Source organism: Aotus nancymaae, unplaced genomic scaffold (genome assembly GCF_030222135.1).
Source record: "Aotus nancymaae isolate 86718 unplaced genomic scaffold, 86718_ANA_hifiasm-v0.15.2.pri h1tg000028l, whole genome shotgun sequence".
Lineage (NCBI taxonomy): Eukaryota > Metazoa > Chordata > Mammalia > Primates > Aotidae > Aotus > Aotus nancymaae.
In genome coordinates, this window is record NW_026988441.1 from 26,871,773 (window position 1) to 26,887,918 (window position 16,146).

Here is a 16,146-nt window from a genome sequence, read left to right on the forward strand (position 1 = left end):
TTCCCAACCACGTTCCTAATTTAGCACTGCCCACCCCCGCAGCCCCTGGTGTTACCCTAGCCCTGATGGCCGCCACACAGGAGCACCAGGCATGCGGGCGCAGCAACTTATGCAGCTCCACGCATGTGTGAATCCCAGGGACCCCCTCTAGGAAGGCCCTCTGGGAACATCAGGCTTTCTCCGCTAACCTGCAACTGGTAAGTGGCCCACTCTGGGCAGCCTGGTTCATGGTTTGGCCAGCCACGATGAGAGTAGGGGGCTGAAGCCTCTTCCAAAGTGCCAAGGTGGGCTGGGCGCAGTGGCTCACGCCTGTAACGCCAGCACTTTGGGAAACTGAGGCAGGCTGATCACCTGAGCTCAGGAGTTCAAGACCAGCCTGGCCAAGATGGTGAAACCCCATCTCTATTAAAAATACAAAAATTCGCAGGGTGTGGTGGTGGGCATCTGTAATACTGGCTACTTGGGAGGCTGAGGCAAGTGAATCACTTGAACCTGGGAGGTGGAGGTTGCAGTGAGCCAAGATCGAGCCACTGCATTCCAGACTGGGCAACAGAGCAAGACTCCATCTCGGAAAAAAAAGTGCCAGGGTGAAAGTCCTGGCCACACTTTCTGCTGCTTCTGTGCCCCTGAGCCAAAGTCCAGCCCCCTGCCAGCTCCTCTGCAAGGCTGGAAAAGGCTGAGGCGGAGGAGTGGAGCCCCCAGACACGCGGAGGACACACGAGGAATCTGTGACCAATCAGCCCCAGCCGCACAAGCTCAGGGCTGGGCCTGCTCCATCTCTTCACCATCACATTTTTATTAAATAAAGGGAAATATTAGGAGACGACGTCTGCTAAGATAGGAGGTTAATTCTTTACACGGTGAGCGGGTCACAGCGACAAGACATCAATCGTCTGTGAGCAGCGAGAGAGACACTTTAAGTTGCCCCGAGAGTACAAATCCCATCTATGAGACAGTGGGGCCGGCTTCTTAAAATAAAAAGTAAAACAAATTAAGAAGAAAAGTTTTAGAGGTTCAGACATTAAAACAAACGTGGCCAGAGATGCCGCAGAGCCCTTGAGAAGGGAAAAGCCTCACTGCCGGCTCGGTAGCAATGTTGACCTGGAAACAGGGCAGGCCAGGGAGTGGCAGGGTGCAGAGTGGGGAAAAGGAGGACGGAGGAGAATAAAGACCACCCAGCTGACCTGCAGGAGGCGACACTGTGGAATTCTGAAGTCAGCGTCCCCCTCCAGCTGCAGGAAGGGGACTGCCCAGCCAACAAGGCAAGTGTAGAGGGCCGCAATGTCTTGGCCAGTGAAGGCCCCACAAGATGCTCAGTGCCAAACGGAAGGCCCAAGGCCCATAAGGACCGTTCCTAGGAGTTGACATGGTTTTTCCTCCTGAAGGCAGACGATGACAGGAACAGAGGTATGACCAGAGTCTCCCCTCAGCAGCTCGGGATGGGGGAAGGAGGGCACCCCAGGAGAGACAGGCACGTGCCCTGGTCCTCCACCCACCCCAAACAGAGGGATTCCAAGCCACCTCTCACTGCTTCCAGAGGTCTGTGTGTTTTGGAGGTTTTGGGCGAGTTTATTTTAAAAACACGTGCGCAGGAGACTTGGAAGGAGGGTGAGTTGCATACCACTGACTTTAGGTTCAATGGTGATGAGCTCACATCTGAATGCCTGAAACCGTGGGGCTGGGAGAGGGTAGAGGAGTGAGGCAGAGCTGCACAGGGACCCCCTGGAGACCTGGGATTCCAACCGCCAGCCTTCAGGCGAGGAAATTGCCCCGGGGACAAGTTTGCTGCCACAAATGGCTCGTTGGCCGCTTCGTGGGCAGGCTCACTCAAATGGACTTGGAGCCAGGATCTGCTTTGGGAAGGAGGGAGGGAGGAAGGCCACCCCGGGAGGGGCACTTATCCACACGGCAGGCCTCTCGAGGGCAGCCCGGGTGAAGAGGGGCACTGGGGTTCTCAGGCAGACGTGCACTTGCCAAGCCCGGCTTGGAGACAGCATGCAGTCAGGCCAGGATCCCAGGGATCTGGGGGGGCTACCTCCTGGTCCCGGCCCGGGGCAGCAGGACGGGGGCGCAGGCGATGCCCGCGAAGGACTCCGGAAAGTGCAGGTCCCGCTCCCACTCATCGGTGTCCGTGTTGTACACCTGCACGATGCCCGTGACGTTGTTGAGCCGCCAGTTGTAGCCCCCGACGATGTAGATCTTCCTCTCCAGCAGGCAGCAGCCCGCCTCTGACTGGCCAGCTCGCATGGGGCTCACGCTGGTCCACTGGTCCGTCTCGGGCACGTAGTACTCCACAGCCAGCACGTCGAAGCAGCGGTCCACGTGGTCCATGCGGCCCCCGAGGGCATAGATGCGGCCGCCGGCGCCCACCATGGCGTGCAGCACACGGGGCTCACTCATGGGCGCCTTGAACTCCCACTGGTCGGCCACGGGGTCGTAGCAGTGCAGCGCCTTCTTGTCCTCCACTGAGATGCCGTAGCCGCCCGAGATGTACAGGCGGCCCCCGGAGGCGGCCCCAGCGTGGCCCCAGGTGCGGCGCTTGAGCGAGCAGGCGTAGCCCCACTCGTTGCGCCGGGGGCAGTACCGCTCCACGGAGGCCAGGCTGCCGGCCCGGTTGCGGCCGCCCGTGGCATACACCATGCCGCACAGCACGTTCAGCTGGAACTGGATGCGGCTCTCCTGCATGGCCTGCAGTCGCAGCCAGCGGTTCAGGTGCGGGTCGTAGCGGTAGCAGGCGTCTACCGCGCCCTCGCCGCTGCGGTACTGCAGGTGCTGGCCCCCGGCCATGTACACGAAGTTGTCCAGCACGGCCACGCACGTGTGGCTGCAGCCCACCTCCATCTCTGTGAGCTCGCGGAAGTGGCGGGCGCCTGGCTCGGGCAGCTGGTATACCTTGCTGCTGACCGAGCGGTCGCTGTCGGTGTAGGGCGTGCCGCCAAAGGCCACCAGCGAGGGCACGTCCGAGCGCACGGCGGTGCGCGGTGACTGCATCTCGTGCTGCCGGAAGGGCAGCACCTGGTAGTTGAAGGCCTCCAGCAGGTACTGGCGGCACAGCACGTCCTCCACCATGATGTCCAGGGTCTGCACGCTGTCCACCAGCTCGGAGGACTGCATGAGCGGGAAGCGGATGTGGCAGAGCACGTGGCTGGCGCGCGGGCGCCGCGCCGGGTCGTGCTGCAGCCAGCGGACCGCGGCTCGGAACAGGTCGATCTCAGTGCAGCTCTGCAGCCGGTTGCTCTGCAGGAAGAAGACCAGGCGCTCCAGCGGCAGGCGCAGGAAGTCCTCCTCCTCCGCGATCTGCAGGAAGTGCTGGAAGGTGAAGGCGTCCACTGACTCCCGCAGCGAGGCCAGGCTGAAGGTGGTGGCCATCTGGCCGATGTTGAGGCAGGTCTCCACGCTCATGGCTGCCTTCAGGAACTCCTCGCACAGCTCCACCACGGGCAGCATCTGCAGGAACACAGCGGCACCCAGCACATCCTGCACGCAGTCCAGGTCCAGGGTCACCTCGGCGCTGTAGGCGAAGTCGATGATGTGCCGCAGGCCGCGGGCCGACACACCCTTCAGCTCAATGACGTCCTGGCTCGCCTCCCGCATGCCACCGGTGAACATGGCCCTGAAGGGTGAAAACACAGCTTGTGGCTCACAGTGGCTGAGGGGCATTGTGACCAACCAGGAATGATAACGGCCTCGGGAACAGTGGCCCCGGGACACAGAACGCAGGGCACAGCCAGCAAGAGGAAAGCAGACCAGAGGCTCATTAAAAACATGCAAAGGTGGGGTGCCATGGCTCATGCCTGTAATCCCAGCACTTTGGGAAGCCCAGGTGGGTGGATCACTTGAGGTCAGGAGTTTGAGACCAACCTGGCCAACATGGTGAAACCTCATCTCTACTAAAAATACAAAATTAGCCAGGTGTGGTGGCCCATGCCTGTAATTGCAGCTACTCGGGAGGCTGAGGCAGGAGAATTGCTTGAACCGGGGAGGTGGAGGTTGCAGTGAGCCAAGATTGTGCCACTGCACTCCAGCCTGGGCAACAGGAGCAAGACCCCATCTAAAAAAAAAAAAACATGCCAAAAAAGACAGATTTTGAATCCACCCAAGCCATGCATCTTCCTATAAAGAGCACCTCCTTGCTTGGCCCCCTGCAGGGGCCCTGCCTGAGCCCCTTCATGACTAGATCGTGTCAGAGCTGCAGGAGTGGAGGCTGGGTCAGCCTCACCCACTATGTGCCTGGCGGTGGGGCGGTTAAAGGGGCCAGGTATGGCAGTGCAGGACGAGAACACACCCTGTGGCTCTGGGGACAGATCTGCAGCCCCACCTGACACCTGAGCCCAGGAGCTGCAAAACCAGCACTCTGGAGGTGCCACGCACCGTGGTTCCGCCCTCGCCTGCTCGCTGACCTAAGCAGGCAGCTCTGACATACCCAGCCTGAATCTCAACAACCATCACGTGAAGAGGGCAAGGTAACGAGGGTCCCCCCAAGAGGGGACCCCCACCAGGAGGCTGTGCTGGAGTGACTGCTGTCTCCAGATACTCAGGTGGTCGGGGAAGTGCCTCCCACCCAACAGCTATGTCCCCACCCTCCAGTGAGACCCCAGCTCCACCCTTGTACTGCTCTGCTCTGGGAAGCAGAACTAACATGAGTAGGACACAGGCCCTCGTGAGGGAGGGCAGTGAGGAGGCACAGGCTTGGAGGTTGCAGTTTCCCTACAGCTTTTAGGGTGCTCCCCAGCAGAAGAGGGGCGAGCGCCCCAGCTCCAGGGGCGCAGGCGGTTCCTCCCAGGAGGTGCGCTGGCACGGCACAATAACTCTTACTCCCGCCTGTGCACCTCCCCTGATGGCCACCCGAGGAGGAGGGAACGTCCCTTGGGCATTTGCCCCACAGAGGTCTGTCCCGTCGTCTTGCGCCTCTCCAGGCCAGGCTCCTGGCTACAGGGACAAGGACAGCGGCCAGGGCGCTGCCTCGGAGCTGCCCACTGACATCTGCCCAGCGAGCCTCTCCTCAGCATCTCATCGTGGTCCAGGAGGAGCACATTGCCAGCTCCCCAGACCCTGCCCCGCTTGTCCCCATGGGTCCCTGCTGGCCCTCGGGCATGATGCGATGAAGGCAGAGGCGGTCTCGGGCGACAGGAGGGAGCTTTGCCTTTTAAGGCCTTGCCGGCTGCTGTGCCAGCGCAGGGGAGCCTTTAAAGGGCATTGCTGGCTGGGCTGGCCCACCCGTCCCCAAATCCAGAATAAAAATAGAAGCGGCGCCCCAGTTGGCTCGCCTGCTGCGGCCCCCACAACAGCCTCGTTGAGCCCACGGGGCAGGCGGCCCGGGCCTCGGGGAAGGCGCGGGCAAGGTGCACACCTAGGCTGGGGCCTGGGAACTGCTCCAGGGTGGCCCAGCTCTCTCTGGCGGGGTCACTGCCTGGCAGGAAGGAGGGTCGCCTGCTGGTCACCCAGGGAGGAAGACCACCCAGCCCTGCAACAGCCCTCAGCTGGCAAGAAGAACGCACCCCCTATCCCACAGCCCTGTTCTGTGGTGCTCTCGCTTCTGGCCCGGCCATGGCACAGGGACAGACAGACAGACCCATGTGCCCGCCATGGCCTTCTCTGTCACATGGTGGAAGTGCCCACAGCTCAGGGCGACAGTGAGAACTCATGTGGGCCTCAGACAGAGCCCGGGACACAGCGTCGGCAGACACGGGGTCCCTGTGGCCTTCGACGCCCCTCCAGTCCCCCAGCTGTCCCGCTCAGGTGTCCTGAGCGGTGCCCTAATGGCAGGGGCTTATACTGGTTTCACTCTTTCATCCCTGCTGGATCCCAAGGCCTAGAATACTGCCTGGCACACAGCAGGTGTCAAGTAAAGACAGATCAAAGCCTGGCCAGACCCTGCCAGTCCACAGGGCAGAAGTGGGGGTGCCCATGGGCCATCTCTATCCCCCCAGGCATGTCTGCCTGAAGAGAGTAAGATGCAAACCGGGGAAAATCTGCAGGTTTACTGGACATCAACCTCTCTAAAATCAGAAGAGGCCAAGCGTGGTGGCTCACGCCTATAATCCCAACACTTTGGGAGGCCAAGGCGGGTGGATCACGAGGTCGAGAGTTCGAGACCAGCCTGGCCAACATGGTGAATCCCATCTCTACTAATAATATAAAAAATTAGCCGGGTGTGGTGGCGGGTGCCTGTGTTCCCAGCTACTCAGGAAGCTGAGGCAGAGAATCACTTGAACCTGGGAGGCGGAGGTTGCAGTGAGCCGAGATCACGCCACTGTACTCCATCCTGAGCAATAGAGTAAGACTCCATCTCAAAAAAAAAAAACATTCGAGAGCTGGCACCAGCCCTTCTCCCTCAAAGCTGTCCCTGGATGGTGCTGAGATAGGCCCCCTTTAGAAGGTGGGTTCCGTCTGCCCTGTCCCCACAGGCGGCCTCCCCTCCCAGCTCCCCGCACCCAGCGCTTACCTGAAGTAGTCGCTGCAGGCGGCCAGGACGACCTTGTGCGCCGGAAAGGCCTCTCTGTTGATGGTCAGCACGACATCGAGGAGCTGGCCCTGGGCGCGGAGGGTGGCCAGGCCCTGCAGGAGGCTGGTGCTGTGGCCGGCCGCCGAGAAGGTGCACTTGAGGGCCCCGTTCTTGTCAGCGGTGCTGCGGGGACAGCAGAGGTGGGGACACGGCCCATTGGCCTTGAGGTTCACACACACACTACAACCTCGAACACAACACTCGGTGCAAGAACCAGACACAAAAGGCCGTGTGGTGTATGACTGCTGACGTGAAACGCCCGGAACAGGCAAATCCACAGAGACAGGAAGCAGATGGGTGCCACCAAGAGCTGGAGGAGAGGAGGGGAGTGACTGCTGGTGGGGTGGGGTCTCCTTTTGGAGGCATAAGAATGTTCTGGAACTAGATAGAGGTGGCGTTTGCACACCACTGTGAATCTACTAAATGCCACTCAATTGTCCACTTCAAGACAGTTTGATGTCACGTGAATTTCACTTAAATAAAAAAACCAAAGGACACGCGGGAGCCTTCTCGAGCCCCACGCAAGCCCTGCCATGGCCCCCACACTGCAGTGTATGCGAGCCCTCTGTGCTTCAGCCCCCACCGCCCCTACTACCTGCTCATCCCTTCTTCTCCAGCCCCACCACCCCTTTGCTGTTTCATTTGGGAAAACTGATAAACAGGTAGCTTAGGAGCCCGTGATACACCACTTCTTCCTCAGAACACAAACAGGGCGGGCCCTGTTGCCACCTCCAGGGTCAGTCCCCTCCAGGACCTCCACCCCCACCCCCACTGGGCAGAGGCCACCCTCCCCAGCACCCTGCTCTGTCCTCGTGGCCTCTGCCCTCTGGAATTTGCTCTCCCATTCTAGAACCCACGCCTGACTGTAAGTGAGGGACAGGAATGCGGGCACTGATCCTTCCAAGAAAGCAGGAGGAGATGGAAGGCTCCTCGGCCCCACCGCCGGCCAGCCCCAAAACCACCGTGGACATTAAAGAGCCGACGTCAAACACAGGGCGCACAGTGGGCAGTCACTCAGCACTGCAGCTGCACCGGAGGCCGTGACCTCCCGCAGGTCGCCCTTCCAGAGACCCTTGGGAAAGGGTGGGTGACCAAGACAAACTGCTGGGCAGAGGGGCTGCAGGGCCAGGCACTGACCACAGCCCTGCAAGACACCACAGGCAGAGCAAGTTGCCCAAGCCCCAGCCCTGCCTTCAAGGTGCTCCGCGTCCTGGAGGATGAGGACAAAGCGTGGAGGACCTGGTGAGGGGCCTGCGCTCAGTGGAAAGTCTTTGAGTCCCTGGAGAGGCAGGACATAGGCTACTCGGAGCCTAATACCACGGTCATCTGGGCTGGCCAGCCATGCTGCCGGGGGTGCCGAAGTCCGGACCTCGTGTTTGCCTGGGAGGGTGGGGATGCAGCCTTCTGAAAGCTGAGGAGGGGAAAGAAGGAAAGGGGTCCAAGTGCACCCTGAGACTCTGGCTTATCCCCATGGCCTTTCCCCTGCCAGGTGGAGGGGACGCCCACCTCCACTCCTCCCTTCTTCCCTTCCCCACACATCTACCCCAATTGCACTTGCCCAGGCTGCTGCTGTGAGCCAAGCCGCGGCTCTTTTTTCCCCAAGACCCATGACAGATCCATAGTTCCGAGGCTCGTGAGGAGCATGTCACAGGCACACGGGCTGCTCCCTGTCCAGCTCCCCACAGGGGCCCAGCACCTGCCCAGACATCTCTAGGGGCAGTGCCTCGTTGCTTCCAATGAATGCCACGCCCTCTCACCGATACCCAGGCTGCCTGGGGCCAAAGCCGCATCCTGCATGTGTCTCTGAGGGCCCTCAAGGGGTCCACATCTCTCCTTGTCCCCAGCTTGCCTCCCTGCCTTTGCCAACTCCTCCTCCCTCTCGATGCGTGCAAGGATGCAGTGTGAACTTGACAAAGTAGGCCCTGTCCTCATGGGCACTCAGTCCAGGAAATAGGGACCAAAAGGGGTCAGATCACCTAGAATCATCTTTGTGTTGCAGCTGTAAAAGGGCTGGGTGCCATCGGGCTCCAGGTGACCCCTGCCAGCCTCTGTGGACACTTTGTGTCCCAGAAGTATGCATAGGCCTTGCCAGCCTTTGCCATTTTTTTGGTCTGGTTTTTCCTTCAAAGTTCAAGGAGATTTGTGGGGAGGGATGGGAGGACTTCTTTGCCTTCTCTAAAGCCCTTGGGGGCAGGTGTGCATGTGTGCATTTTCACCAGAAGAAACATATTGAACTGGGGTAATTTCATCATGGGGCCACTCAGTCCTTAGAAGTGGATTCATCATGCACGTCCATATATAAAGAGCATCAAGAAATCAATACAAATTAGCCAGGTATGCTGCCACGCACCTGTGGTCCCAGCTACTTGGGAGGCTGAGGTGGGAGGATCACTTGAACTCAGGAGGTGGAGGCTGCAGTGAGCTGTGTCTATGCCACTGCACTCCAGCCTGGGCGACAGAGTGAGATCGAAAGATGCACAAATAATGCGAGCTGATGGTTCCCAGGAAAGCAAGCAGACCTGGCTGGAAGGACCTAAGAGTTGGCCTCACTCACAGTCAGGGAAGCACACTCTCAGGGGGCTTATGAAGCAAGGTGACCCCCAGGAAGGCAGCTGGGTAGACCCAGCAATACTGTACAGGCTCATGTCCTTTACCCAACAACTCTATTTCTGAAACGTACCCCAAATACTATCTCTAGGGGTCACGGACGAGAAACAAGCTAACCATCCTTAGGGGAGGTACACGGAATCACAGCACCTTCCGAGAGAGGGCTGCCCTACAGCTGGGTGAGAATGCTGATCCTGACGCATCCCGGGGGAGATGCTGCATCTAGGGGATGGCATTATGGCTGCAGGAGGAAGGAAGAGCAGAGAAAGCGCACACAGTGGGATGCTCTTTGCACTCAGCGTGTCATCTGCCCATGAGTGCACAGAACGTATCTGCAGAACTGAGAAGCTGGACAGAGAGGACCTCCCTCTGGGGAGGAGAGGGGCCCCTGCCCCGCCCCCTGCTGTTCTGGTGACTGAGGAACAGGAAACCAGGGAGGCAACCAGGGTTCCAAGCATGGGATCTCTGGGTTCCCCAGCAAGTGGAGGGTGCCCGGAACCCAGAAGGCAGGATCAGTTCAGCTGGCCGGCAGGGCATTCCAGAGCAGGCATCAGGGGCCAGCAGCCTGGGCCAAGCCAGCTCTGGTTAGCGGGGAACTCAGCAGTCACTCAACCACCAGGCCTCAGCTACAAAGCAGGGGCAAATGACTGCCCAGCTCCCCCAGCCCCAGACCACTGGAGGATGAGATGAGCAAATGAGCAAATGCAGAGCCCTGGGACCCAGGCTGCCACTAGCATGTGACGACTACACACTCGGAGAATTCCGATGCGCCCATCTGGAAGTTAGGACACCCCAGGCCCAGAATGCTGGGTGAGGCTCATCCACTGCTGGTCACAGGGCGCAGGGCCCATGTTGGAACCACGAGCGGGGAAGCAGCTTGTCCTGCCCGGGCCTCCTCCTGGTGTCCCGGTGATGTCTGACGTGCTCCACACAGCTGTTTCCTTCTTCTCATTTTAGGGATGGGACAACTGTCCCTGAAGCCCCTGCTGTCACCCTCACCCGCTGTACTGCCGATCCTGAGAAGCCAAACCCACCCTGCTGCAGCCCCTCCTGGGGAACTCAGGGAGGGAGGAGGCCAGCAGGGGCTGAAGTCCCCCAGCCTGGATGGAGAAGTGAGACGCAGCCTGGGCGGAGGTGGGCAGGCAGAGGAGGAGGGAGGGCCGGGGCCAGGGCCGATGACTAAGGTCCTCTCCAGCCGGCCACGGGGAGGAGGGGAAGGACCCATTACTCAGGCCGGCCCAGACAGGGGGCGGCCGGCGTGGCGGGGCCACAGGCCCCAGGAAGGCGGTGGCCCTGAGCCTGTCCGAGTCTACAGACGGCCACTCGAGTCACGGTCACCCGCACGTGAGTCATCGGAGCCAATGCGTCAGCAGCCCCGGCCAGGGCCGTCTCGAGAGGCCATCGCCGCCTGCCCCGGCTGCACCCTCTGCCGGAATCTGGCCTCTGAGTGGCCACACGCCCCCGCTGCAGGCCTGGCCCGGGCTGGGGGCCATTCTGACACCCTCTTGCCTCTGTATCCCCCCAGCAATGACATCGGGCATCCCAGCCAGGCCCAGGCCATGCTGGACCCAAGGACATGCTCAGGTCTGCCCTGGCGACACCGCCCCAGCTTCTCTCAGGTGTCCCTGTGCAGGGACACCCTGGGGCTGGTGTCCGGGGAGCTGGGGTGCAGGGAACTCCCCAGGTGGACCGCCTGTTATGAGATTCCCCACATCTCCAAAGGTTGCCCCTGGGACCACCTGCTTGCTGCTGACACCCCCGTGTAGCCACCATCCCTCCCCACATTGTCCTTCATGGGGCCCTCAAACCCTCGCCTGAGAGTCTACTCTGGGGGAACCCACGAGGCATGACAGCCTCATGGGGGAGGTCACAGGAAGCTCAGGGGCTGCGGTCAGGCACCCGAGTGATGGAGCCTCGTTGGGGGATCAGGAGTAGGGGAGGTGGGGGCTGCCTCGGGAGCCAACAGTGAGGGGCACACACCTGTCAGGGCGGGCGCCCTCCTCCGGCCCCAGGCTGGCCTCATCCCCACAGTTGACTCGCCAACCCACGAGGAGCAATCCAAAGGCCCAGAACGTCTCTTTTCATTGGAATGTCCAAAAAAGAAAAAAAAAAAGGCAAGAACAAGAAAGAATTTCATGGAAACATTTCTTTGGGGTTTTGTAAAACCCTTTCCCACCCCCGCACAGAGCCCTGCACGCGGGCCAGAGTGGAGTCTGCCGGCATTGCCCTCACAGGCAGCTCTGATGCGCAGGCCCTCACTTCCCCTCAAAGCAGAGAGCGCTTCCACTTTCAAAGCCAATTTTGGTTTTATTGTCCATGTGGCTCGATGGAGCACAGCAGCGCAGCACAGCTGGTTGGCTCGCGCCCCGGCCGAAGTGATGCCGCCCCAGGGTCCCGGTGCATGGGTGGGGAAGAGGCTGTACTGCAGGGGCCGGCAGGGCCGGCGGAGAAGCCACTGCCCACCCTCCAGCCTCTGTTCCAGCCAGTCCCAGGCCGGCAACTGGACCACGAGCATCCTGAGAGCTTTATCTGAGACCCAGAGAGAGAGGGGGCAGAGGCTCGGGGAGAGGGAGACAGAGACCCAGAGAGAAGGGGCAGAGGCTCGGGCAGAGGGAGACAGAGACCCAGAGAGAGGGGGCAGAGGCTTGGGGAGACATACTTAGAGAGAGGGAAGTAGACCCAGAGGGGAACCAGGACCAGACAGAGAAAACTGGACCCAGAGAAAAGGGGAAAGAGACCCAGAGAGAGAGGGACAGGGACCCAGAGACGGAGGACAGAGACCCAGAGACAGGGAGACAGAGACCCAGAGAGAGGGAGACAGAGACCTAGAGAGAGGGAGACAGAGACCCAGAGAGAGGGAGAGGGGGAGACAGAGATCCAGAGACAGGGAGACAGAGACCCAGAGAGACGGGGAGACAGAGGCCCAGAGACAGGGAGACAGAGACCTAGAGAGAGGGAGACAGAGACCCAGAGAGACAGAGGCCCAGAGAGAAGGAGAGGGGGAGACAGAGATCCAGAGACAGGGAGACAGAGACCCAGAGAGACGGGGAGACAGAGGCCCAGAGACAGGGAGACAGAGACCTAGAGAGACAGAGGCCCAGGGAGAGGGACAGGGGGTGACAGAGACCCAGCAAGAGGGGGAGACAGAGATCCAGAGACAGGGAGACAGAGACCCAGAGAGACAGGGAGACAGAGACCCAGAGAGACGGGGAGACGGAAGCCCAGAGAGACAGGGAGACAGAGACCCAGAGAGACGGGGAGACAGAGGCCCAGGGAATGAGGGAGACACACCCAGAGAGAGAGGGAGAGATACAGGGAGAGAGGGACAGAGAGCCGGAGAAAGGAGGGAAAGCAGAGGAGGAGGCGGGGGTGAGGTCACAGCTACCCAGCAGTGTGGGGGTGGTGTGGGGCTCGGCGCCAGAGCTGTGGGGGCCCTGGTGTCCCACCACTAGCATCTGAGCCTCACGGCCACCACCCTGCTCTCCAACCACACTGACACCTTCTCTCATGACCCTTCCCACCCACTGTGACCTCACCAAGCAGGCACAGGTCTTCACCTGCAGCCTCATGAATCCCCAGCAGCCCAGGAGGTCACGTGCCCAGTATCCCTCTCCAAGATGGGAACACCGCGGCCCAGCGCCCCTGCCCCATGCCCAGCAGCTGCAGTCTTCACTGGCTCTTGGGCATGTGCCTCAAGGGTAAAAGGTGCAGAGAGGCAGGGTCCCACCTGGTCCACAGAAGCCGCTCCCCCAGCACTGTTGCCATGGTGACCACAGCGTTTCACAGCACCGGGGACTGTGCTCCCAGCCCACAAGATGGGTTATGGCACCTCATGCTGGCCCTCACACGCTCCGGCCCCCACACTCACGTCAGAGAGCTTTCCCGTGGGACAGCTCAGACACCCCTGAGGCCTGACCGCCCTGCTTTTCCCCCAGGCTGCCGAAGGCTACTTCCCAGGGTCCTCCCTCCTGATAAGGGGCCGCCCCTTCCAAGGCACCTGCTGTTCTCTGCCTCCCTGGGCTCTGGTGAGAGTGCAGAAAAGATAATGGCTTCTGGATGGACAACAGGAGAGCCCAGGAGTGGATGCAGGACCCCACCGCAGTATCCCGCAGGCCAGGATGCCCAGCCACTGACAGACCCAGAGACTGGGACAGAGGGACAGAGATGGGGAGACAGAGACCCAGAGACAGAGGGACAGAGACACACAGATGGAGATAGACACAGACACAGAGACAGAGACACGAAGACAGGAAGACAGAGCTAGAAACAGAGGGACAGAGACCCAGAGATGGAGACAGAGACACAGAGACTCATAGACAGAGACTCAGAGACAGGGAGACAGGGAGACAGTGACCCGAAGACAGGGAGACAGAGAGCCAGAGACAGAGCCTCAGAGACTCAGAGACAGGGAGACAGAGACCCAGAGACAGGGAGACAGAGAGCCAGAGACAGAGCCTCAGAGACTCAGAGACAGGGAGACAGAGACCCAGAGACAGAGGGAGACAGATACAGGGAGACACAGACCCAGAGACAGAGGAACAGAGACCCAGAGATAGGGAGACAGAGACATAGAGAAAGAGGGACAGACACACAGATGGAGATAGACACAGAGACAGAGACACGAAGATAGGAAGACAGAGCTAGAAACAGAGGGACAGAGACCCAGAGACAGGGAGACAGAGACACAGAGACTCAGAGACAGGGAGACAGTGACCCGGAGACAGGGAGACAGAGAGCCAGAGACAGAGGGAGACAGAGACAGGAAGACACAGACCCAGAGACAGAGGGAGACAGAGACAGGGAGACACAGACCCAGAGACAGAGGAACAGAGACCCAGAGACAGAGGAACAGGGACCCAGAGATAGGGAGACAGAGACTCACAGAGGGACAGAGACCCAGAGTCAGAGGGACAGAGACCCAGAGACAGGGAGACAGAGACCCAGAGATAGAGGGACAGAGACTCAGAGATAGGGAGACAGAGACCCACAGACAGAGGGACAGAGACCCAGAGACAGGGAGACAGAGACTCAGAGACCCAGAGACAGGGAGACAGAGACCCAGAGACAGGGACAGAGACCCAGAGACAGAGGGACAGAGACCCAGAGACAGGGAGACAGAGACCCAGAGACAGAGACCCAGACACAGAGGGAGACAGAGGCAGGGAGACACAGACCCAGAGACAGAGGGAGACAGAGGGACAGAGACACACAGATGGAGATAGACACAGACAGAGACAGAGACACAAAGACAGGAAGACAGAGCTAGAAACAGAGGGACAGAGACCCAGAGATGGAGACAGAGACACAAAGACTCAGAGACAATGGAAACAGAGACCCAGAGACAGAGGGACAGAGACCCAGAGACATGTTGCCAGAGACCCAGAGACAGAGGGACAGAGACCCAGAGACATGTTGCCAGAGACCCAGAGCCAGGGAGACAGAGACCCAGAGACAGAGGGACAGAGACCCAGAGACAGGGAGACAGAGACTCAGAGACAGAGGGACAGAGACCAAGGGACAGAGACCCAGAGCCAGGGAGACAGAGACCCAGAGACAGAGGGACAGAGACCCAGAGCCAGGGAGACAGAGACCCAGAGACAGAGAGACAGAGACCCAGAGCCAGGGAGACAGAGACCCAGAGCCAGGGAGACAGAGACCCAGAGCCAGGGAGACAGAGACCCAGAGACAGAGGGACAGAGACCCAGAGCCAGGGAGACAGAGACCCAGAGACAGAGGGACAGAGACCCAGAGACATGTTGCCAGAGACCCAGAGACAGAGGGACAGAGACCCAGAGACATGTTGCCAGAGACCCAGAGCCAGGGAGACAGAGACCCAGAGACAGAGGGACAGAGACCCAGAGCCAGGGAGACAGAGACCCAGAGACAGAGGGACAGAGACCCAGAGCCAGGGAGACAGAGACCCAGAGACAGAGGGACACAGACCCAGAGTCAGGGAGACAGAGACCCAGAGATGGAGGGACACAGACCCAGAGCCAGGGAGACAGAGACCCAGAGCCAGGGAGATAGAGACCCAGAGACAGAGGGACAGAGACCCAGAGACAGAGGGACAGAGACTCAGAGACGGAGGGACAGAGACCCAGAGCCAGGGAGACAGAGACCCAGAGACAGAGGGACAGAGACCCAGAGACATGTTGCCAGAGACCCAGAGACAGAGGGACAGAGATCCAGAGACAGAGGGACAGAGACCCAGAGACATGTTGCCAGAGACCCAGAGACAGAGGGACAGAGATCCAGAGACAGAGGGACAGAGACCCAAAGACATGTTGCCAGAGACCCAGAGCCAGGGAGACAGAGATCCAGAGACAGAGGGACAGAGACCCAGAGACAGGGAGACAGAGACCCAGAGACAGAGGGACAGAGACACAGAGTCAGGGAGACAGAGACCCAGAGACAGAGGGACAGAGACCCAGAGCCAGGGAGACAGAGACCCAGAGACAGAGGGACACAGACCCAGAGCCAGGGAGACAGAAGACCCAGAGCCAGGGAGACAGAGACCCAGAAACAGAGGGACAGAGACCCAGAGCCAGGGAGACAGAGACCCAGAGACAGAGGGACACAGACCCAGAGCCAGGGAGACAGAGACTCAGAGATGGAGGGACACAGACCCAGAGCCAGGGAGACAGAGACCCAGAGCCAGGGAGACAGAGACTCAGAGACAGAGGGACAGAGACCCAGAGCCAGGGAGACAGAGACCCAGAGACAGAGGGACAGAGACCCAGAGACAGAGGGACAGAGACTCAGAGACGGAGGGACAGAGACCCAGAGCCAGGGAGACAGAGACCCAGAGCCAGGGAGACAGAGACCCAGAGACAGAGGGACAGAGACCCAGAGCCAGGGAGACAGAGACCCAGAGCCAGAGAGACAGAGACCCAGAGCCAGGGAGACAGAAACGCAGAGACAGAGGGACAGAGACCCAGAGCCAGGGAGACAGAGACCCAGAGACAGAGGGACAGAGACCCAGAGCTAGGGAGACAGAGACCCAGAGATAGAGGGACAGAGACCCAGAGACAGAG

General features: G+C 60.1%; 1 protein-coding gene across 1 annotated transcript; it reads right to left on the reverse strand.

Annotated features, from left to right (window-relative positions):
• Positions 1-776: 776 nt before the first annotated feature.
• KLHL26 (kelch like family member 26) lies at positions 777-6,628 on the reverse strand. The gene is made up of 2 exons (XM_012443631.3): positions 6,446-6,628; positions 777-3,613 (listed from the first exon to the last, which is right to left on the reverse strand). Exon 2 carries the CDS (start codon positions 3,607-3,609, stop codon positions 2,032-2,034), a length of 1,578 nt encoding a protein of 525 aa, XP_012299054.2. The 5' UTR covers positions 3,610-3,613; positions 6,446-6,628; the 3' UTR covers positions 777-2,031.
• Between the last annotated feature and the right edge of the window lie 9,518 nt (positions 6,629-16,146).

Bases quoted from the DNA above. Each gene is read 5' to 3' on its own strand.
- KLHL26 (XM_012443631.3), bottom strand. From the start codon at position 3,609: ATGTTCACCGGTGGCATGCGGGAGGCGAGCCAGGACGTCATTGAGCTG.